Source organism: Micromys minutus (assembly GCF_963924665.1).
Source record: "Micromys minutus genome assembly, chromosome: X".
In the NCBI taxonomy this organism is placed as follows: Eukaryota; Metazoa; Chordata; class Mammalia; order Rodentia; family Muridae; genus Micromys; species Micromys minutus.
Window position 1 is genome coordinate 19,607,955 of NC_137970.1, and position 23,527 is coordinate 19,631,481.

Below are 23,527 nucleotides of genomic sequence, written 5' to 3' on the forward strand. Positions count from 1 at the left end.
ACCCTACTTCAATAGATTTTCCATAAGTATATATAAGTTGTGTGTGGCCTAGTGGCTATTATTCTACCTGCCTAGCTAAAGAACGGCTATAATGAGGATCCTCCATGAGATGATGTTAGAAATTTAGTATTATAGCTCAATGGCAAAGTGTCACCTAGCATGTGGAATATACTGGGTTTAACCCCCAGCGTCACAAAAGAAAGAAAAAAAAATATTACAAAGAATGCTGTTCCTAAAGGATCCTGAGTGGCCTGTTTTTGGGGGCAATGTATTTTTAGTTAAAAGTTCATGTACAGGCTAGTTATGGTGGTGCATGCCTATAATCTCGGCATTTAGCAAGCATATAGAATAGGATTGCCCTAAGTTTCAGGCCAGCCCAGACTACATAGCAAAGCTTGTCTTAAAACATACACACATAGACACACATTCACAACTTTGCTGTGAGTGTCAGATCTAGGCCAAGTTTCAGCTATAGTAATGTTGGAAGTCTGGGGCTTCTCATTTGTTGTATTAGTTGGTAAATTTCTTGGCTTTTCCATGTATCATATCTCTATATATTACTAAATTATGGCCCTGTGTTATGCCACAGTATGAAAGGAAAAAAATTAGGTTTGTAAGAGTAGAGACCTACCTTTCCATTTGGACAGAATTCTGAACAATTGGCACTTAACTCAGGGATGAGTTCTGAACACCTTAATCATGAGATCTTTAAGAGATGATATGTGTTTTTTGAGTATTTTTATAGAGATGACTCAGTATGTACCCATGTCTGTGATCTGAAGAAATCTAGGTGCTTCATCTTTCTAACATTCTCTAGCTTTTGATTAAAAATTGTCTATAGTCAGATCCTCAGTTTGACAAGTTGCTGGTTTTCTTCTGTTATCCTTTAGTAAAATAAGACATGCTTATTAGATGCATATTCTTACCTAAGAACTAGAGTAATATTTAAGTACTTTCTAATCCATAGTGTTAGCACACTAAATTCTTAATTGAAATACTTAAAACAATCCAGCAAAGGCGATAGTTAATTAAAAAATAAAAAGATATGGTAGCTTCCTCAGCACCGGTCATGAGGTTTAAAACTGGTGTGTAAGACAAAGCTCAGAGCCAACATTTTTTCTTAAAATTTCTTCTGAGACTCCAATATATTTGTATATTTGGCTTTTTATTTTTAGGCATGGATTGTGGTTTTTTTTTTTTTTTTTTAAGTCCAAAACAACAAAAAACAAAGCACAAAGTTAGTTGTTCCTCTGTAAGCCCTGTCGGTGCACAGTGTTTTCATTTGCTAAACAGGGACTGTAGAGGAACTGAAGCCATTGTCTACTAGGACATACCTCGTATTTCCACCTCTCTACTGCCTAAGTCTACAGTCTTCATCTCTCTCACTAAAAGACCATTTGTTCCCATTTTAATCTTTTTTTTTAAACACTTTAATTATTTTTGGGTGGGTGGTGCATGTGCAATAGTGAGCCTATGGAAGTAAGAAGACAACTTTGGGGAGTCCATTTTCTCCTTCTACTTTAACATGGGTTGTGGGAATTGAATTGAGGCCACCAAGTTTAAGCAGCACCAGCCTTTATCTGCTGAGTCATGTCGCTTGTTTTTGTTTTTAGTCTTGAGAACTATCTAGCTACATTACCCGGGCTGGCATTGAGTTCACAATAATCCTTCTGCCTCAGCCTTCTGAATGCTGGAATTACAAGCATTTGCCACAGTGCCCAGTTTTAAATCTGAATCTAATCTAATTTAATCTAATCTAATCTGAATCTCACCCAGATTTTTTTTTCTTTGTCCTGAAGTTCACACTGATCTTGTCTGTTGTGATCTATCTGAATCCCTGCTTTGAGATTGTAGACTTGACAGAATGCAGATGTGATGTGAAGCTTGGCTTTCCCATCTTCACAACCATCATCAGAGATTTAAGTTACTCTGATAATGAGATAGGATTTCTGCCATCCTGTCTGGTTCTGAGTAATGTGTGGGTTGTATGCCCCAGGGAATCACCGAGGCTGAGCGAGAGGCTTTTGAGCTGCTTCCAGATGATGAACGTCAGTGCATAAAGTGCAAGACCACATGTTTCCTATCTGCCCTGGCTTGCTATGACTGCCCAGATGGCCTTGTCTGCCTTTCTCACATCAATGACCTCTGCAAGTGTTCCAGTAGCCGCCAGTACCTTAGGTAAGTGTAGGGCCTATATGGAGGAAGTAGGGGGGGTGTCAAGTTGGGCTAAAGTGTACTATGCCCTGTCCTTTTCCAGGTATCGGTACACCTTGGATGAGCTCCCTGCCATGCTTCATAAACTCAAAGTTCGAGCTGAGTCCTTTGACACCTGGGCTAACAAAGTACGAGTGGCCCTGGAGGTGGAAGATGGGCGGAAGCGCAGTGAGTGATTGGGGGTGGGGTGGAGGTGGGGGTGGAGCGGTTGAAGGGACTCTACACACAAGTTCTATTCTTGTTTCTTCTATATCCTTGGCCTTTTTCTTCTAACTTGACTTAATATCGCCTAATCCTTCTTACTCTCTTTCTTTCTCCAGGCCTGGAAGAACTGAGAGCACTAGAATCTGAGGCTCGTGAGCGAAGGTTTCCTAACAGTGAGCTTCTGCAGCGACTGAAGAACTGCCTAAGTGAGGCAGAGGCTTGTGTGTCCCGGGCTCTAGGATTGGTCAGTGGCCAGGAAGCTGGGTATGTTGGTGTGAGGTGTTGCAGCACCAATAGCTTGCTGTTGCTGAAGAGTATGTTACAAGGGGTGGATTCTGAATACAGTGGGGTCCTTGGAACATTAGCAAGAAGTTGCCAATGTGAGATGGTAGCCTGGGAAGTACTGCAGAGTACAAGTACAGTCAACTTTTCATGGAGAAGGAGAGCCTTGGCAATAAGAAAAGTTAGAAGTGTTTATTTTATAATCAGCACCTATAGATTTAAGAGGCAGGTTGAGGCAGTTTGTGGGCAGGGAGGAGTGTGGGAGGTTTAGGGGCTACAATAGGACACAAACAAGAAAAGCTGAGCATAGTTGTAGTAGACAGTTTATTGTAAAGTCTAGGGGCTTGTGATGTAACTTCCTCTTTATCTAGTATATGAGGCTTGGGGGTTCTATCTCCGGCTCCATGCAAGTTAGTAGGGATGTAAGAATAAAGTCTGGCTTCTGTTAGCATCACTAGCTTATAAGCTCCTTCACCCTCCAACTGTTTCCCTCTCTCTAATCCCTTCACCCTCTGAATAGGCTTAGATTTAAAAACCCTGCCTATAGCCTAGGCAATTGTGGGAACATTGAGACACAAGATCGAAATTGAACACATATGGTGAGAAGTAGTTTTGGCACACATGAATGGAGGGACATGGGTTTGCATCTAAAATCTCATACATGAAACTCCATAGCCCCGACAGGGTGGCTGGTCTGCAGATGACCCTGGATGAGCTACGAGATTTTCTGGGCCAGATGAGCAACCTGCCCTGTGCCATGCACCAGATTGGGGATGTCAAGGTGAGATGAGTTTAGGTAACACAGGGTGTATGTGTGAGAAAATAGTGCAAAGTATGAGCAAGGTTTTATGTTTGGGATTTGGGACAAGGAGCAGAGATAGATATGAATCCATGCTGTTGAGACAAGGGAAGGTTTACCTGAGGAAGTAACAGGGTGCTTGTTGGGCCTGAAATGATGAATAAAGTTTAAAAAAAATAGAAGTAGGATGGAGAAGGCAGGGGACCCCAGAATGAGCATGAGGGTTTATATAGCATAATATTTCTTAGGGTGGGAGATCTCTTAGTCCTTTGAGAACAGAGTCCCATGTAGACATAGGTAAAGTACAAATTTATGATCAATCATGAATAAAACTGCCTAGGAATGTGCATTTTAATACATTCTGTAGGGCATTGTAATGAGCAATGAAATGTTAACAAGAACTACTGTTTCAGAGTTCAGAGAATGAAAGTTCAGTCTATGTCAGATTTCCATTTCTCAAAATGTTGTATTAGGAGGTGCTAGAACAAGGATGTGTGATGGGTCCTCTTAAGTGGCCTCATCTGAAGGGTTTATTCTTCCTTCATTCTGGTAGGGTATTCTGGAACAGGTGGAAGCCTACCAGACTGAGGCCCGTGAGGCCCTGGTCTCACAGCCCTCTAGTCCAGGGCTGCTGCAGTCCCTGTTGGAGAGAGGGCAGCAGCTAGGTGTGGAGGTACCTGAAGCCCAGCAGCTCCAAAGGCAGGTGGAACAGGCACGGTGGCTGGATGAGGTAAAACGCACACTGGCTCCCTCTGCCCGAAGGGGTACCCTGGCCATCATGCGGGGGCTATTGGTTGCGGGCTCCAGTGTAGCCCCTAGCCCTGCTGTGGATAAGGCCCAGGCAGAGCTTCAGGAACTGCTGACCATCGCTGAACGCTGGGAAGAGAAAGCTCACCTCTGCCTAGAAGCCAGGTAAGTCCAGCCCTTCCCCTCTGTCATTCTTGATTTTCAAATTTTAATGGAGAATCTGAAGAAAATAGCTGTGGGTGGTCTTGGGCATCACACCCCTGTATAGGTATATTGAGTTTCTCTGCTCTTTTGTTCCTTGTATATAGACTGATATTGTGTGTGTGTGTCTCAGAACCAATAGGTCAGCATGTAAACATGCTCAGAAGCACAGGAAACAAGCAGATGAGTGGGTATTTATAAAAAGATGCCACAGGATGCACAAATGATCAGTATGTAAACTTCCAGCAGGCTGACAGAGTGGCAAACAGGTGCAAGAGCTATGGTAGAGGATATATGGGTGCATGCAATCTGAAATAAGCAGAACCTGGCAACCATTTTTACCAACATAAAAGCACAAAAGTGGCAGAAAGAATAACAAGAGCATAGCTGTGTACAGCTATTGATCAGGCTGACTCTGATCCATAGACCAAACTGGCCTGCTTCCCCGTTCTTTCTTTTGTTGTTTTTAGGCAGAAGCATCCACCAGCCACACTTGAGGCCATAATTCATGAAGCAGAAAACATCCCCGTTCACCTGCCCAATATCCAGTCTCTCAAGGAGGCTCTTGCTAAGGCCCGGGCGTGGATTGCTGATGTGGATGAGATTCAAGTAAGGACCACACCTCTTTCTATGTAGCTGGAAGAAATGATATACAGGCTTGTGCTGTACTGCATGGCTGTAGAGAGAAAGATAAGGTACCACCTATTGTGAGGAGGTAAAATGTTTGCAAAACAATATTAAGGGAGGGTCTTCTGAGGCTGGCCTGAAGGATGTGGGGTGCTGGTCGGGATGGGGATGGTAGAGCAAGGAGACAGATGTCACAAGAGTAGAAAGGGTAGAAAGGGTACCTGGCAATAGGTAGAAAAGGAAGACCACAAAAGCATAGTCCAGTTTTCCCAAAGACTGACTGGCTATCTGAGCTGAGCCAGTTAGTAGATGTAAGTGTCGTGCATGGTAGAGGGTACTCCTGAGGACAGTGTCAGTTGTTTTTGCTTTAAAACTATGGGGACAGACCATCTTCCCAACTCAGACCAGACATGGAGAATTAGTAGACATTTGCAAGTTCAACTTGACTTTTTTTCTCACCTCTGCTCAGAATGGTGACCACTACCCTTGCTTGGATGACTTGGAGGGCCTCGTAGCTGTGGGTCGGGACCTCCCTGTGGGGCTGGAGGAACTGAGACAGCTAGAACTGCAGGTACTGACAGCACACTCCTGGAGAGAAAAGGCTTCCAAGACCTTCCTCAAGAAGAACTCCTGCTACACATTATTGGAGGTGAGACCTAGCACTTTTACCTATGGCCTCTTCTTATCTGACTGGCTATTGTGAGGTAGTTTATATGAGAATATGAGTTTTTGAGGGGGCATGGGTGAGGGGAGGAAAGAATATGGGGAGGTAGGGAAGCCTGGTCATTTGCCTCTGTCTGCCTGCCTCAGGTGCTCTGCCCGTGTGCAGACGCCGGCTCAGACAGCACCAAACGCAGCCGGTGGATGGAGAAGGAGCTGGGGTTGTACAAATCTGACACAGAGCTGTTGGGGCTGTCTGCGCAGGACCTCAGGGACCCAGGCTCTGTGGTAAGAAGCTTAGATACAGATGGGTAAAGAGCCTGGTGATGATTGTCTGAACCCTGTGACCATGGGCAGACCATTTGCTTCCTGAGCTCAGTTTTCCTGGTTTGGGAGTGTGGGGTATTGAGTCCTGAGAAAGAAAGGCTCAGATTGTTTACCTTTTCTTCCCCCTTTCCTGGGCACGGCAGATCGTGGCCTTCAAAGAGGGGGAGCAGAAGGAAAAGGAAGGAATCCTGCAGCTTCGTCGTACCAACTCAGCCAAGCCAAGTCCACTGGCATCATCGACAACAACCTCTTCTACAGCTGCTTCTATCTGCGTGTGTGGGCAAGTGCCAGCTGGGGTGGGAGCTCTGCAGTGTGACCTGTGTCAGGACTGGTTCCATGGGCGCTGTGTGACAGTACCCCGCCTCCTCAGCTCCCAGAGGTCCAGTCTTACCTCATCCCCACTGCTGGCCTGGTGGGAATGGGACACCAAATTCTTGTGCCCTCTGTGTATGCGCTCACGGCGCCCACGCTTGGAAACCATCCTGGCACTGCTGGTAGCCCTACAGAGACTGCCTGTGCGGCTGCCTGAGGGTGAGGCTCTACAGTGCCTCACAGAGAGAGCCATCAGCTGGCAAGGTCGTGCCAGACAGGTTTTGGCCTCTGAGGAAGTGACTGCTCTGTTGGGACGACTGGCTGAACTCCGCCAACGGCTACAGGCTGAATCCAAGCCTGAGGAATCCCTGGCTTACTCTTCAGATGGTGGAGAGGGCACTGGCAATATGCCTAAGGTAAGCTTCTTAGCCTGCTCTTAACTTCAAATTCCTGTCTCCCTAGCCTATCCATAGGCTCTTGCTCTGCCCCTGTTCTCTAGTTTTAAATCTCCTTTGACCCAGCCTTTTTGTTCCATCCTATTATCTGTCCAAATTCCTCTCTGCTGACACCCCATGTTTGCCTTCCTCCAAGAGATAGAGTCTTCCAGGTTTGGCATGGGTGAAGGAAGAATAGGGACTGGCTCTTCAGTTCAGTTACCCCTTGCCTTTTCCTGATCTTGATATTTGATAGGTCCAGGGGCTGTTGGAGAATGGGGACAGTGTGACCAGTCCTGAAAAGGTAGCCACAGAGGAGGGCTCAGGTAAGAGAGGTAGGTCTAGCTGTAGTGTGAGTGGGATGTTGAATGGATATTATCAGTGTGGCCCCTGATGTCCTCAGCTCTGTTATAGTGGTGTAGGATAAGACCAAGGGCAGCCTCTAATCCAGCCTTTGTCTCCGCATCTTCCAGATCTGGAGCTGCTATCCTCGCTATTACCACAGTTGACTGGCCCTGTGTTGGAACTGCCTGAGGCAACCCGAGCCCCACTGGAAGAACTTATGATGGAAGGGGATCTACTTGAGGTGACCCTAGATGAGAATCATAGCATCTGGCAGCTGTTGCAGGCTGGGCAGCCTCCAGACTTGAAGAGGGTCCAGACACTTCTTGAGGTAAGGAGAGGAGTCACTATTGATATGGCTGGGTCAGGCCAAGTAGGCAGAGAGCTCTCAGGCCCTGACTACTACTTACCTGTACTTGTGTCTTGGGAGTGGGGAGGTGGGATAGGATCTTGCTATATGGTCCAGGCTGGCCTCAGAATTCATGGCAGTCTTCCTGCTTTAGCCTTGCAAGTGCTGGGATTGTAGTCATCCACCACCACATCCCACTTACAACCTATCTTTTTGCCTTCGGTGTTCGCAGCTGGAGAAGGCAGAGCGCCATGGGAGGACACGAGGCAGAGCCCTAGAGAGGAGACGGAGGAGGAAGGTGGATCGGGGTGGGGAGCCCGATGACCCGGCACGAGAAGAGCTAGAGCCAAAGAGGGTACGCAGCTCAGGACCAGAAGCCGAGGAAGTCCAGGAGGAAGAGGAGCTAGAGGAGGAGACTGGGGGTGAGGTCCCTCCTGTACCCTTCCCCAACAATGGCAGCCCCAGCACCCAGGAGGACCAGGATGGCTTAGAACCAGTGTTAGAGCCTGGTTCAGACACCTCAGCCCCTTTCTCTACTCTGACTTCCCGGCTGTTGATGTCCTGCCCGCAGCAGCCATCTCTGCAACAATTGTGACAGTGGCTGAGCCTAGCACAGACCCCAACAAAGATCCTTCCTTGGCCTCAAGGATCCTTTCTGACCATCAAGCCTGCTTCTTGGAGGTGGGCGGGTAGGTGGAGAGACTTCCCCCCTCACCACCATCCCCAAGACCGTGACTTTTATATTCTGACTCCAAGGTATTGTTCAGACCTCAGCTCCTGGGGGCCGGCCCCTGGAGTCCTGCGTCCCTGGTAACCTCTAACCAGCATTCCCAGACACCAGAGGCAGATAGACAGGTGGGCAGGGGATCTACTGGGGCTAGGCCAGCACCATTCCAGAGACAAATCCAGGGCACGTGCAAACTGGGGACCTCTCCATTATCCCCAGTTCTGACCCTGGGTCAGGCCATGCTACACTAACCTTCCCTCCCCACCTCACACTTTTGCCTCCCCCTCCATTTTACTTCTTTCCTCTCCCCTTCATCTTTTCCCTTCCCCTTACTGTTCCACCCAGGAGGAGGAAACTTCACATAGCTGTCCTCACCTTTTTATTTTAAATGAATTTTGTTGGGGTTGAGCGGGGCTGCCTATGGTCTGAAGGCTTTTGGTGCTTGTCCACACACCCACCTCAACCCTTCCTGCCCATCCTCCCCTATCTCCTTTCCTCCTCCTGGGTTCATGCTGTAATAAAGAAGATTGTTGGTGTGTAATTAATTTGTTCAAAAGGAGAAAAAAAAAAAGCAAAACAAGAAACTTTGTTTCAACTAAAGCCTATTTTAATTTTATTTTATTATTTTCATTAGAAATAAAACCCTTAGGATTTTTTTTTTTTTTTTGAAACATGTTTCTGAAGTGCATTTCTCTTCAAAAAGAGAGCAGAACCTTACTCACCTGTTAATGGAGCAGTTGCAGTGCTAGTTAGTGGTAGTGCCAGGGCCAGGGAAGCAGGGCTCTGAATTTGAATCTTACCAACTTCTCTCTAATTTTGGAAAACATAGCCTGTTCCTCCCCCAAGCCATTTCCCTGTCTTTAGACTGGTGGGCACTGGTCCCTTTTGATAATTTGCACAACAGCTTCCCCTAGCTCTGTGCTCTTAATTTTCTGTTCCCTGGGGGACTTTTTCTTCATGGCTTTATCGAGGTAGAGTTTCCATGCTATAAAGTTCAGCTGTTTTAAATAGGTAATTTGGTGAGTCAGAACATCCTTGATGTTTCTCCATTAGTTCTTTCTGCCCTTAATGAATGTGTGGTTAATTTGTAATTTCTGCGTTACTATTAAACTGCTCTATTGAGATGAAATTTGCATAGCATACAGTTCATCCACTTAAAGTATATAATTCAGTGACTTTTAGTATATTTCAGTCATTGAATCATCACTGCAAAAAATTTTAGAATGTTTTTACAACCCTCAGAAGAAACCCCACGTTGCCTAGGTATTCCCTCCCTACTTCCATTTGTCTCTTCTGGACATTTTATATAAATGAAATTATACAATATGTGATCCTTTTGTGTCTGGCTTCTTTGACTTGGCATAGTAGCATCAAGCCTATTAATAGTCCTACAGTAGTTATATTTTCACCCTTCTGAGCCTGAAACATGAAGGGACTATGCTTGATCAGAGACTGACCTCCTGAAATAACTTTATACATGTTTTTGTGGGTATCTTTATGCATTTTGCTCAGATTAAGACCCACCAGATTGCATCATATTTATAAAGGAACCATAATTCTCTAAAGACTAAGAAACATTCTTGTGGTTCTGAGAGTTCTGTGTCCAGAGTTTTACCAAGGAGATAGAGGAGGAAGCAAAAGCTTGGAGGCTCTGCTTCACTAGCTAACTCCCAGGCATCCCTGGCTTCTCCAAGGTTTTCCCTCTTCTCAAGGTTGTATAAGGTATTACAGGCTAAAGTTAAATCTTGATCCCTAGCTCAGGAACTCAGCACACCAGCACTCTTACTTTGCTCTTCCTCATTTATATGTTCAGAAGGATTATTTTGCGCCATTTCAGCCCCCTTCCCAGGATTTCCAGTCGCTAGAAATCTAGTTATATCTCACCCTCTGGGTGGCTTTCAGGGGTGGGAGCATGGCTTAGACCTACCTGCCTTATGCAGTCTTTTTAGTCTATGTTGAAAGGTTAACACCGGTAAACAGTGAATACCCCTGCCCTGGGTCCATTTTGATACTAAGTTTCAGTCAAAGCCTGGCCTTTGCCCAGCCATTGGAATTAACCATGGTTTTAAATGAGAGTTGGAGGTAGCAGAAGAGACACTCAGTGTGATCTTGACATTTTACTACCACTCTACTCCAAGAAGTCAGGCACAGGAAGTGGCCAAAGAAAAGGTAAAGATGGTGCCTACAACCTACAGCAACTCCTAGGCTAGTGAACTGCTCCGGCCAAAGTAGGGGTCCTTTGTGGTATGGGCCTGTCCCTTACCAATTTTCAGACATCCTTCATCAGCTTGGCACTTCCCTGCCATATTTTATACACTTCCTGCCCCTTTCACAGTATACATGTAGCCATTATTGATGCAAAGCTGTATTAATTAGGTTTCTGTTGCTGTGATAAAACACCACGACCAAAAACAGCTTGGGGAAGAAAGGGTTTGTTTCATCTTACAGCTTGTAGTCCATCCAGGGAAGAAGGCAGGAGCTGATGCAGAAGTCATGGAGGAGTGCTGCTTACTAGCTTGCTCATCATGACTTACTCAGCCTACATATTGTACCCAGGACCACCAGCCCAGGGATGGCACAGCCCACAGTGAGCTAGGTCCTATAATATCAGTCATCAATCAAGAAAATGTACCCTGGGCTCGCCCAAAGGCCAATTTGATAGAGGTATTTTCTCAATTGGATTTTCCCGCTTCCAAGAAAGCACCAAATGAGTGGGCAAGTTTTACCTCAGTCATTTAGTTTACAGATACCATCTTGCTGCTACATCCTACCAGACAGTTCCACTCCTGTCGGGATAGCACCTGAGTATGCAGGGATGGAAAGAGATGGTGTTTCTATTAAGGATAAATCTTCCTCCTCCTCTGTTCTCCATTCTCTCTTGTTGAGACAGGATCGGTAGCCCTGACTGTCCTAGAACTCCCTGCCTCTGCCTCCTGAGTGCTTGGATTAAAGATGTACCACCACATCCAGAATCTAAATTCCTCCTTTGGCTCAACTGTGGATTCTTCCTGTCTCTAGCTTTTCAGTGCCTCCACTGTGCCTTAAATCATGTCCAAAACACTAGGCTTAATGTGTCTTTTCCCTGCCTACCTGAAAGTACTTATTCTGAGAGTTCCTGGAGGAGAAAAACAAGAACCAGGTCTGAGTCCTCTGCTACTTTTAGGTGGGAATCTTTATGGTCAGTTCAGAAAGGCAGATTAAGCAGCATTTCCAAATGTGCACTGCATGTAAATTCTGTTCCTTATGCACTGTATGAAGTGTGCTGATCCAGGATGACACTCTGGATCTGGACCATGATCACCAGAGCCCTGAAAGAGAAATATTAACCATGTGTCCTAGAAGACCTGAAATTAAGGGGTGCTTAAATCCTGGTTGCCACACTCCATGTAGGATACTTGGCAAAGTTCTTAGTAAGTACACAAAAATAGGCCCCAGGATAATATGCTGGGCCCAGCCAAAACTCTGCAGGGTTGTGATTCTCATTTTCCATGCAAAAATATTCAATAAAGCCCTATTTGTATCAGAAGGGGTCTAAGTAATTGGCGTGCCACCAGGCTATTGTTCACAGTGGAACTTAATGTTGGTAAACTGGGACATCGGCAATGCTGGCTAGGTAGGTAGAAGGCCGTATTGTTATTTTTGTGGAATCCCATGCCTATCTATGTTAGGTATGTATTGCCATAGACAGTAACATGGCTGGCATATTACTCTAAAACCAAACCTATGGATATAAGAGCAGGAAGACTGCAAATTTAAAGCTAGCCTGAGTTGTAGAATGGGACCCCATCTCAAGCAAAAGCCAAAACTGCCATATAGCAACATTTTAGCTGACTTCAAGGTCATTAACAGACGTCAGTCAAGATGTCAGCCAGCACAGCTCTCATCCCCAGGCTTACTGAGTTAGGATAATTTTATAAGTTCTGTAGTTGGCTGTTTGCAGGATTGTTTTTTTATTTTTAATTTTTATCGGATATTCTCTGTATAGGATTCAGTTTCTTTCTGGCTGTTGAACAGGTTCAGTCATTCAGTTCTTGCATGCAGGTTGGATCTTTTCATCAGGCAGTTCACAATATGGCTGCTTTCTTCATGAGATCAAGATTCACAAGAGACAGAAATGACTATAATCTCAGAAATGACATTCCATCGTTTTTATAATTGACAATATTCATTAGGAGGGGGGAAGGCGGAAAAGGTCTAGACCATATTCAGAAGGAAGAAATTAGGAGGATGGGGTTCGTTGAGGGGTCATCTTGGAGATGAACTACGATGGTTCACACTGATTACTCATGTCCCTTCCATGTACAAAATATATTCACTCATTAAGTTCTCCTAAATCACATCCCATTACAACATAACCTCAAAGGTGCTAAATATGAATGAATTGCCTTGGGCATAATCCCTACATATGGCTCAAGTACTGTTTTTCTTCTCTATGGATAGAGCTGTGAAACTTAAAGACACAAGTTACCCATTCCTACCACTTCCTAATATACAATGGTGGGAAGGCATATACAGACATTCCAGTTCAAAAAGGGCAAAGGGTATGTGTGTGCCTCTGGCAATTGGACTGTTACAAGTTAAATCCAGCTGGGCAAATGAAGTTCCTTGAATAGATTCTAAGACAGGGCGATTTTTTATACTCCTGTCTCTGCTTTCTGGGCTCTTGCTGTCACCTGTGCTTTTTCATGAGAGGTAGCACATGTTTGCAACTGAGATTTCTTCTCTGTTTTCCTGCCAGAATTTTGGAGGACCAGTGACTTCTTGCAGTGCTTGTGTAGTCAGTTACCATAAAGACAAAGGGCTTAGACTTTTTGGCGTGGTGAGCATTTAGCAGATAACCAGAATGAGATTGGCCTTCAGGGCAACCCTGACTGCCGTCATGGTCACTTTGTTCAGAAGCCTGTTGGCAAAGATAAAAGTAACAGGATAGAGATTGGCCACACCCATAGAATGGAATATCTCTTTTGAGAATTTCCATAGTGGTGCTTGTTTATGTGGGTTGTGAAAATTCTCACACTGCTCATTCCAAGATGGACAGCCGTTTGTATAGGCCTTTTCCCTCAGATGTCTCTTCAGCATTTCAGTCTTGTTATTTCCAAATCCTTGACTGTATGAGCAAGCTTTTGACTGTTTCTGTGATACTAATTTTAATCAACCCAAAATGGGGCTGTAACTCTGAAACTAGCCACTTAGAGCAGATGCTAGCATGTCCTGAAGAACATCTATAAGCCAAGCTTGAATATTGTATCCCTTAGTTGTCTGGTCTCAAGGGCGCCCCCCATGGGGTCTCAGATGACTACAAAAGGATGACAACGTAGCAAGTGTGAGTTTCCAGACCTGCACACAACTGAGCAGACCTGATTAAATAGTTAACGGAAATTACTATTTGATGTCATGCACTCATGTTCATGAGAAAATAAGTCCACTTTTATTTTTCTTTGCTTCTAAGATCTTGCTACTGCAGTTTTACCCTCCATTTTTGTTTTGTCTTATAAATATGTTGTATCTTGGGCCAGTGAGATGGCCCAGTGGGTAAAAGCACTTGCTACACAAGCCTGGTGGCCTGAATTCAAACCCAGGGATCCACATGGTAAGAGAGAATCAACTCATGCAAGTTGTCCTGAACTCCGTGTGCGTGCACACATAAATAGATGTAATAAAATAATTTTTAAAATGTTGTATCTCTTTATTATTTATGTTAATTCCCAGAGGAGAAATGACTTCCTCCCCAACCAGAGCCCTTCTCTTTATGTGATGTATATTGTGTATATATTTACATAATGTATCCAGAAACTGGAAAAATCTGGTATACAAAACATCATGTATAATCTAATTTCACTCTAACTGATGGACCATAATGATAGTCTGGGCCAGCAGAGATTAGCACTTACTCAGAATCGATACTATCTTTTCTGTCACCAAAACAGAGGTGAAGTGGGGGGGGGGGATTTTAACCATATACACGTAAGGTGTGAAGTTTTCCTTTAAAGGGGCCCTTTCCCCACATATAAATGTTTTTTGTGAACTTAAGGAGAAGCTGGGACTCTACGCTTTAGTACCTAGACAAGCCTTCCTTAGCAATAGTAGACTTTGTTAAATAAAGAGTAGGTCTTTTGTTTTGAGACAGGATTTCTCTGTGTAGCCCTAGGTGTCTGGGAACTCAGTCTGTAAACCTCTAATTCAGAGATCTAGCTGCCATCAGTTTTGGTACTAGGAAACCATACTAAAATAATCATTACAGGTCTACACAGGTTAATAAAGTTCTGGTTACTGCCATGATTCTGTTATCCATTATTATAGAAACCAAATCCAACCTATGTTCTCCACTGAAATCTTCAAAGCATGGCATCACTGTAGTCTGTCATCTATATTCTAGTCAATTAAAGGTGAAAATGACTAAGAGGTTCTTGGTATATTAAAAAGATGGAAGTCGGACACTGGGCATACTCGATTGCAAGGAATACTGTGAAATGCATGAATTTATCAGGAAGGAGAGGAAAAAGGCTACCAGGCCACTGACTACCAAGCCAGTCTCAACTATACTTTGTAATGTACTTTGGAAAGTTCTTATGAAAGGAATGTTAATACAGTGAGTTGAATGGTTTACTATGGCTAATCAACTCTAAGATTCTGTTGCCTTAAACATTTACACTCTGTCTACATTGCCCCACAAGAAGTTCTGGCAATATGACTTCACTTTGTAATTTACTGTTGGACAGTTGTAATCTGTCATGTGGATGCTAGGAACTGAATCCGTGTCCTCTGCAAGAGCAGTAAGTGCTCATGGCCACTGAACTATCTCCCTTACCCTCTCTTTTATAAACAACTGATTGAGTATAATTAGTCCTGCCTGGATGTGCATGGGTATGGGGCCAACCACTGGAGCATGGGCAACCTACAAGTGGCTGTACCCCTAAAAAAATGACTCATCCCCTAGTAGGGCCCTTCTTTTATGCCATGTATAGTGTATATATTTAAAAAATGTATCCAGCAACTGGAAAAAGTCTCCTGGGCCAATAAAATGACTCATGTAACAAACTTATTGTTGAGCCTAAGTTATGGATAATCAATAAAACAACTTTTAGAAATAGCTCAGTGTGTGGTAGTACACACCTTTCATCTTAGTGCTCCAGAGGTAGACGAAGCCTTATCTACATATTGAGTTCCAGGATAGCAAGATACATAGACCCTGTCTCAAAAAAAAAAAAAAAAATTCAAAACAAAAAACAGCTGTTTCAACTAATAAAGTATAGTTAGCATTATGTGTACTGTGTGATTGCTAATGCTTATCCATGTTGAAATGGGATTTTAAAAAAAAAGCACAAGGAGAGATGATTATAGAACATTTGTAATAAATATGAACAAAATCTTCAGCCAAATCCAGCAGCAAATTTAAACACAACCATGACAAGAATGCAATAGTGATTCATCATAAGAAAAGTACATTAATAGAAAAGGAAGAAACATGAGCATCTCAGTTCATACAGAAAATACTTTTCAGATGTAATGCTGATGCCAAAAAGTTGCAGAATAGAAGAGCAATACCTACAAGTCAGTTTTTTACACATTTATGATTCAAAATGAAATTTAAAGCAATTCCATTTACAGTAGCAGCTGAAAGAAAATAGGAGTAAACTTAATTATGGAGAAGTTCACATTAAAAAAATCTGTTAATGGGTGAAGAGAAGGCTCGGTGGTTAAGAGCACTCACTGGCAGCTCTTCCAGTGGACTTGGCTTCCATACCCACGATGGCTTATCCCCCTGTAACTCCAGTTCTAGAGGATTTCAACTCCAAAGGCACCAGGCATGCCTGTGGTGTTCAGACATACGTGCAAGCAAAACACTAAACTTATAAAAATTACTTAAAAGTTGCTGAAACAAAAGGCCTAAATTAATAGATACTCATCCGTGGATTGGAAGACAATGTTGTTAAGATGGGGTACTAGCCAAAGTAAGCCACAAATACAGTGCAATCCCTTTGAAAATTCAAGCAGCTTTTTAAAAATTGTTTTATTTAAATCCCAAATGTTGCTCCCTCTTCCCAGTACTCCTTCCGAGAGTTCTTCGTTCCCTCCCCCATCTCCTTTGCTTCTGAGAGGATGCTCTTCCCCAACTGATTCCCACCCTCCCCAAATTGTTCCTGTCTAAAAGAAATACAGGGAAAATGGAGCAGAAATTCAAGGAAAGGACATCAAGTGACCGGCCCAATTTGGGATCCATCCCATGCGTAGGCACCAAGCCCTGACACTATTACTGATGCCATGTTGTGCTTGCAGCCTGGCATGGCTGTCCTTTGAAAGGCCCTACCAGCAGCTAACTCGGACAGATACAGATACTTACAGCAAGCCATTAGACAGGTCAGAGAGACCTCTATGGAAGAGTTAGGGGAAGGATTGAAGGGGCTTAAGGGGATGGTAACCCCAACAGTATCAACTAACCTGGACCCCTGAGAGCTCTCAAACAGCCTTTTTTGTTTTTAAAAAAAAAAAAAATAGAAAAGCTAGTCTTCAGATTCATGTGGACTTACAAAGGACCAATACAATAAATAGCCCAAATAATCTTGAAAATAAGATCAAATGATATTGGAGATTGAACTCATCTAAATTCTCCCAGCCAACCAGTTAGTTTCTGACAAGGGTAACACTATACAGTAAGGAGAGAACAGTCTACCTCACGTACTATACTGTGAAAACGGAATTTCCACATACAAAAGAATAAGATTAGATCCCCTACCTTTCATCTTGTATCATTTACTCAAAATGGATCAATTATGTAAATTTAAGAGATAAAGCCAAAAATCTCTTTAGGAGGAAATGTAGTTGGTCATGACCTTAAATTCAGCAATGGATTCTTTTTTGTTTTTGCTTTAAGCCAGGGTCTCACTATATAGCCCCGAGTAGCCTGGTGCTTACTATCTAGACCAGACTGGCCTCAGACTCACAGAGATCTGTCTAGGTGTGTCTGCCTCCCAAGTGTGGGCATTAAAGGTGTGTGCCATCATGCCTAGCCAGCAATGGATTCTAAAATGTAACATTGAAAGCATGAGCAACATCAGATACACTGTGCTTTATCAGCATTTTGGTTCTATATCAAAGGACATTGCAAAAGAAGTAAAAAGGCAGTCCATAGAATAGTGTGTGTGTGTGTGTGTGTGTGTGTGTGTGTGTGTGTGTGTGTGTGTGTGTGTGATTTTTAAAGTTTTATTTTAAGTCTGCATCTGTGCTATGCATGGAGATGTTCACATGAGTGCAGGTGCCTTTGGAGGCCAGAAGAGGCCCTCTGATCCATCTGGAGCAGGAATCACAAGCAGTTATGAACCATCAAATAATAGGTGCTGGGGACTGAACTTCAGTTCTCCACAAGGGCACCATGTGGGGGCTCTTAGCTGCTGAGCCAGCCCCTCAAATATGTTTTTTTTTCAATGTTTATTTAATGTATGAGTGCTCTATCTGCATGTACACCTGTATGCCAGAAGAGGGCATGATTATAGATGGTTGGTATATATAGGTGGTTGCTGGGATTTGAACTCAGGACCTCTGGGAGAGCTAGCAGTGCTCTTAACCCGGGGCCATCTCTCTGGCCCTCAAATATGTTAATTCATGTATCTTGTAAGAACATACTGTTTTTACTATAAAAATAATTTATCAGCAAAAGGATACTACAATTTAAAAATGGACAAAATGTGGGTATGGCAGCATATAACTAATCCCAGTACTCAGGAAGAAGAAACAGTAAGATATCAAGTTAGAAGGCAGCCTTGTCTATATAGGGAAAGAGTAAGGCCATGCTAAGCCTTATGGTGCACACCTTTATTCCCAGCATTCAGAGGACTGAGGCAATTAGAGCCCTATGACTTTGAGGTTAGTCTGGTCTATATAGCAAGTTCTAGACCAGAAAGGGCTACATGGTGAGAGACTGTCTCAAAAACAAAACAAAAATAAGTAAAAGCAAAACTAAAAAGGGAGATGAGAGCTAGAGAGATGGGTTAGTGGTTGAGAGCACTTGCTGCTTCTGCATAGGACCCAAGTTTAATTACTAACACCTACGTGGTGGTTCACCATCTGTAGTTCCAGTTCCAGGCAATCTGATGCACTTCTAACCTTCACTGGCATCCAGCACACACATGAAACACTTATAAACATACAGGCTGTGCGGGTTTGTATATCTTTGACCCAGGGAATAGTACTATTAAGAGCTGTGGCCTTGTTGGAATAGGTGTGTCACTGTAGGTGAAGGCTTAAGACCTTAGCTGCCTGGAGGTCAGCATTCTGCTAGTAGCCATTGGATGAAGATGTAGAACTCTCAGCTCCTCCTGCACCATGTCTGCTTGGATGCTGCCATGTTCTTGCCTTGATGATAATGGACTGAACCTCTGAACCTGTAAGCCAGCCCCAATTAAATGTTGTCCTTTACGACTTGCCTTGGTCATGGTGTCTGTTCAGAGCAATAAAACCCTAACTAATACACAGGCAAAACACTCATACACCTATATCTGGGGAAAAAATGGGGCTGGAGAGGTGGCTTGGCAGTTAAGATGGCTGTTCTTCCAGAAGACCCATGTTCAGTCCTCAGTACCCACATAGTGGCTCACAACTGTCTGTAATTCCAGTCACAGGAAATCCAATACCTTCTTCCAATCTCTGCAGGAAACAGACATGCACATGATGCACACATACATGTTGAAAAAACACCATACACGTACACTTACATATGGTACATAAAGAGCAACTTGAAGTTTTTTTTTCTCCAAAGAAGATATGAAAACAACCAAGAAACACATTAATAGATTCTCTCTTTTTAAAAAAAGATTTATTTACCTATTTATTATGCATACAGTGTTCTGCCTTCATTATTTCTGCAGGTGAGAAGAGGACACCAGATCTCATTACAGATGGCTGTGAGCCACCATGGGGTCGCTGGGAATTGAACTCAGGTCCTCTGGAAGAGCAGTCAGTGTTCTTAACCTCTGAACCATTGCTCTAGCCCACATTAAGAGATTCTTAATGTTTTACACACACACACACACACACACACACACACACACACACACACACACACATTTTTTTTTTCTGAGATGAGGTCTTTCTGTGTATCTCAGGTTGCCTAAGAGCTTGCTATATGTCCCAAGCTGGCCTTAGACCAGGATCTTTCTGGTTCAATCTTCCAAATGCTGGTATTAAATATCTACTTCTAATAAACATTCTTATTTTGTTTAAATAAATCATTCTGTGGAAATTTCTTTCAGCTTTACTTTTTAATGATTTTTTAAAATTGTATGTGCTTTGTTGTTTTGCATGTATGCATGTCTATGTGAGGGTGTTAGATCTTGGAGTTACCGACAGCTACAAGCTGCCATGTGGTTGCTGGGAATCGAACCTGGTTCCTCTGGAAAAGCAGTCAGTACTCTCCACTATTGAGCCATCTCTCCAGCCCTAAATACGCTTATTTTAGGGGGCAGGGTTTCACTGTGTAGCTCAGATCCTCTCTTCCAAGTGATGGAATTATTATGAGCATATGCTTGACCTGCCTGGTTATAATACATTTTAAAAACCAGAATATAGTAAGTACTGGAGGTGATACCGAGTTTGTTGGTGCGAATATAAAATGGGCAACCACTGCATAAGAGAATAATTGTACTCGTAAGTACACACTTAAAATAACTGAAAAGGGTAGCGCAAATAGCTATACACTAATGTTCGTTGTGACATTGTACACAATAGCCAAAAGGAGAAAACCACGTGTTATCAACAGACACATGTAAACAAAATGTGGTAAAACAAATGCTGGAATATTACTCAGGCATAAAGAGGAATGGGGAATGGAATTCAAGCACAAATCATAAGGTGGATGGATTATTATTAATCAGCTGACTGGGTCCTTTTGTTCTACCCAGTCAGTCATTGTAAGTAGGTGAGAGATTCTAGTGTTGACAGCCTTTAAGTGCCTGAAGCCTACGAGACGGACCAGGAGGACTCAGATATATACCAAATAGATACAGTGCCAATGTCTAAGATCTAAATGCTCACTGCTCCTAGTTTCAGAAGCTAGAGGTTTATAGTTATAGGTTTTCGGGTGCGGAACTTATTACTCTGTGTTTTAACTACCAACAACCCTGGTACTTCACAGCTATTTCCCTCAACGTCCAGAAGCAGTGAACATGCTATTTTTAGTTCCTGGGTGGGTGCTGGGGCCCTCAGCTCTTATAGTGGCCAGTGTTGGGGATTTTTCAGGCTTGTTCAAGTTTGGCTGCTCCCTTGCACTGTTTTAGTGATCGAGACCCACGGTTTGTCATCTCTGGTGTTCCGCAGCCAAATCGTTCAGCACTGACTCTCACTCTTCAATCACTTCTATATTTCTACTTGGTCTTCCTCATTGCTCCTGCCTCTCCTATTTTTTTCCCAAGCCATTTTGAAATTCTTGAGCTGTCCTGTTACAACGGATACTCCTCCCACTGCTGCTAGGGCGGCAGCATGTGCTTTGTCACTGCCATGACTCTCCTAACTCTTCCTTCTACTGTCTCCTCTTCATGCTCCTACTTTGGTTGCCCCTTTAATGATAAAGATCCAAAACAATATACCACTACCTTTGAATGTTGTGACACTAGAGGGACAGCACGGAAAGGTTTCTTCTGCCAGGAAATTTGAGAAATGAGCCAGTTTGCAATAAGCACCAAGGGGGTGTGTCATCAATCAACCACAGGCCTCCAGAGAAGGGATGGAGGTGTTCCCTCTCTGGGTGTATGCGAAGATAACTGCTGGAGTTCACGAAGGCTCGTGATAAAAATGAATAATCAAACCGGCCAGAACCAAGTGTTTGAAAGCCACTGGTCAAAAGGGAGCCTTCTGGGGCTCGAGTTGTCCTTTCATAGCAAGTAGCTGTGGCTACAGTGTAGGTCCCTCTAGGCACTCATGGAGTATTCAGAGCACGGAGGCTGAGGGGAGGGTAAAATGTCTGGCTGCCAAAGGGTTCAGTTGACTCTGATTACCATAGCTAGGTATAAGGGAACGAATGGCCTCTCAAACAGCCTGATTTCGAAACTTTTAACAATTCACAAAACATTAAACATGAAAGGTTTTGAAGGTGGAGATTAAATGTGAGAATCAACCATTTCTAATAGGATTTACCAATGCTTAACATCACACCTGAAGATTTCAGGGAGAGATGGATCTACCATAGATGAGCCTTAAAATCATTCTAAATGCAGTACTCCCTATACAAAAGGACACAGATTTTGTGATTTAAGTGATATTATTTGAACTTGCATATTCACAAAAAACAAAAAGTAAACTGGAGGTTGTGAGAGGCTGGGAATCTGGTGGAATGATTACTTGGTACATAGTTTCTGTTTAGGGTGATGAAAAGGTTTAGAGATGACTGAACAACTTTTTAAACTATAACTATTGCCATGTAGTAGAATCAAAAATGGCTAAAATGCCACAAAAAATTCTGGGCTCAATCCAATATGATTCTTTTCTTCTGATCTGGAGTCATTTTCCAGTCGTGTCACGGAGGGCTCTTTCAGTCTACCATTATTTGTGTGTGTGTGTGTGTGTATGTTCTCTCCCTCATAATTTGGGTTCTACATCTTAAACATTCAAGACTCAATCTAGTAATGAGTCTGGACATTGTGAAAGATTACCAAATCTCTCGTTTTCCTTTCATAATTTTTTTTATTAATTTTTAATCATTCTAATTGTTTACACCTCAAATGATAACCCCCTTCCCGGTTACACCTCCACAACTCCTCCATCCCATCTGCCCTCTCCCCCCTCCCCTTCGTCTATATGAGGGTGCTCCCCCCACCCATCCACTCCCACCCCACCACTCCAGCACCCCTCTACACTGGGGCATCAAATCTCCACAGGACCAAGGGACTCACCACCCGTTGCTGTCAGACAAGGCCATCCTCTTCTACATGTGCATCTGTAGCCATGGCTCCCTCTCTGTACTCTCCTTGGTTGGTGCCCTAGTCCCTGGGAGCACTGGGTGGTCCAGCCAGCCAACGTTGCTCTGTTATTCTTCCTAAGGGGTTGCAATCCCCCTCTGAAGAGCAGGAGTTTTTCTTTTTCTTTTTAACTTATTTTTTTATTGGATCTTTTCTTTACTTACATTTCAAATGTTATCCCCTTTCCCAGTTTCCCCTCTGGAATTCCCCCTATCCCATCCTCCCTCCCCTTGCTTCTATGAGAGTGCTCCCCACCCACCCACCCACTCCCTCCCACCTCCCTACCCTGGCATTTCCCTACTCTGGGTAAATGAGCCTTCACAGGGCCAAGGGCCTCTCCTCCCATTGATGCCAGACAATGTCCTCCACTGCTACTACATATGTGGCTAGAGCCACGGGTCCCTCCGTGTGTACTGGATGCTCTCAACCAACCACTAGACTGAAAACAAGGTCTCCAATGGAGGAGTTAGAAAAATGACTGAAGGAGCTGAAGGGGTTTTCAACCCCATAGGAAGAACAACATTACCAACCAACCAGCCCCCGCCCCCCAGTGCTCCCAAGAGTTTTTCATGAAAGTTTATTTACCAAATTGGTGTATTGCTAAATAATATTTTGTTTCATTTTGAAAACATAGGTAACATGCACACACCTACCTAGTTGGTTATGGAGGGGTTGAGGAGTTCCAGGTAAGGACAGACAACAAATCTCTCCATAAAATGTACACATGCTACTTTTAGGGAAATTCAGAGCATAAGGGTGCTGAGTGAGTCCAGGGTAATCCATCCGTGGCTGAGCAGAGCTGGGGAACGAGTAGGATTGGTGTGTGGAACACAAGCTGGTTTTCTGGCAACTGTGGTTGGTGAGGAACAGGCTGCTCTGGTTTTCTGATTATAATCTTCCCATGACTAGCTCTCATCTTTAAGACCTTGCTACCAGTGAGTACTGAGGGACCTGTCTACACCTGTTCCATGCAGCTGCAGAACTGGAAGAAACAGTGGCTGACAGCTGCAGCCACATAATGGTCAAGACTATAGAATGTCTCGGGAATTCTGGCTGCAGATTAGCAGATTAGGTTGGTCTGCCTCCTCTTGAGAATAGAATACTAAGGGGTAGAAAGGTGGCTCAGCGGTTAAGAGCACTGAGTGCTCTTCCAGAGGTCCTGAGTTCAATTCCCAGAAACCACATGGTGGCTCACAACCATCTGTAACGAGAGCTGATGCCCTCTTCTGGTGTGTCTGAAGACAGCTACAGTGTACTCATATACAGGAAATAAATGAATAAATATTTTTAAACAGTTTATTTACTTTTATGTGCATTGGTGTTTTACCTATATGTATTTCTGTGTGATAGTGTCAG

At 43.6% G+C, this 23,527-nt stretch overlaps 1 protein-coding gene across 7 annotated transcripts in view; it reads left to right on the top strand.

The window, feature by feature from the left end:
- The window catches only part of KDM5C (lysine demethylase 5C), a 36,433-nt gene extending 27,547 nt beyond the window's left edge, over nucleotides 1–8,886 (top strand). For 4 of the 7 annotated variants that reach the window (XM_080910320.1, XM_080910323.1, XM_080910321.1 and 1 more), the window contains exons 15-26: nucleotides 1,997–2,178; nucleotides 2,258–2,382; nucleotides 2,535–2,682; nucleotides 3,376–3,481; nucleotides 4,053–4,411; nucleotides 4,918–5,056; nucleotides 5,544–5,723; nucleotides 5,885–6,022; nucleotides 6,205–6,789; nucleotides 7,064–7,142; nucleotides 7,281–7,480; nucleotides 7,731–8,886. In XM_080910320.1, the coding sequence (XP_080766446.1) occupies nucleotides 1,997–2,178; nucleotides 2,258–2,382; nucleotides 2,535–2,682; nucleotides 3,376–3,481; nucleotides 4,053–4,411; nucleotides 4,918–5,056; nucleotides 5,544–5,723; nucleotides 5,885–6,022; nucleotides 6,205–6,789; nucleotides 7,064–7,142; nucleotides 7,281–7,480; nucleotides 7,731–8,093 (2,604 nt within the window). In that variant the 3' untranslated portion in view covers nucleotides 8,094–8,886. The remainder of the gene's footprint in view (nucleotides 1–1,996; nucleotides 2,179–2,257; nucleotides 2,383–2,534; nucleotides 2,683–3,375; nucleotides 3,482–4,052; nucleotides 4,412–4,917; nucleotides 5,057–5,543; nucleotides 5,724–5,884; nucleotides 6,023–6,204; nucleotides 6,790–7,063; nucleotides 7,143–7,280; nucleotides 7,481–7,730) is intronic. The other 3 variants (XM_080910322.1, XM_080910325.1, XM_080910326.1) reach the window with 1 other exon arrangement.
- Nucleotides 8,887–23,527: the final 14,641 nt, after the last annotated feature.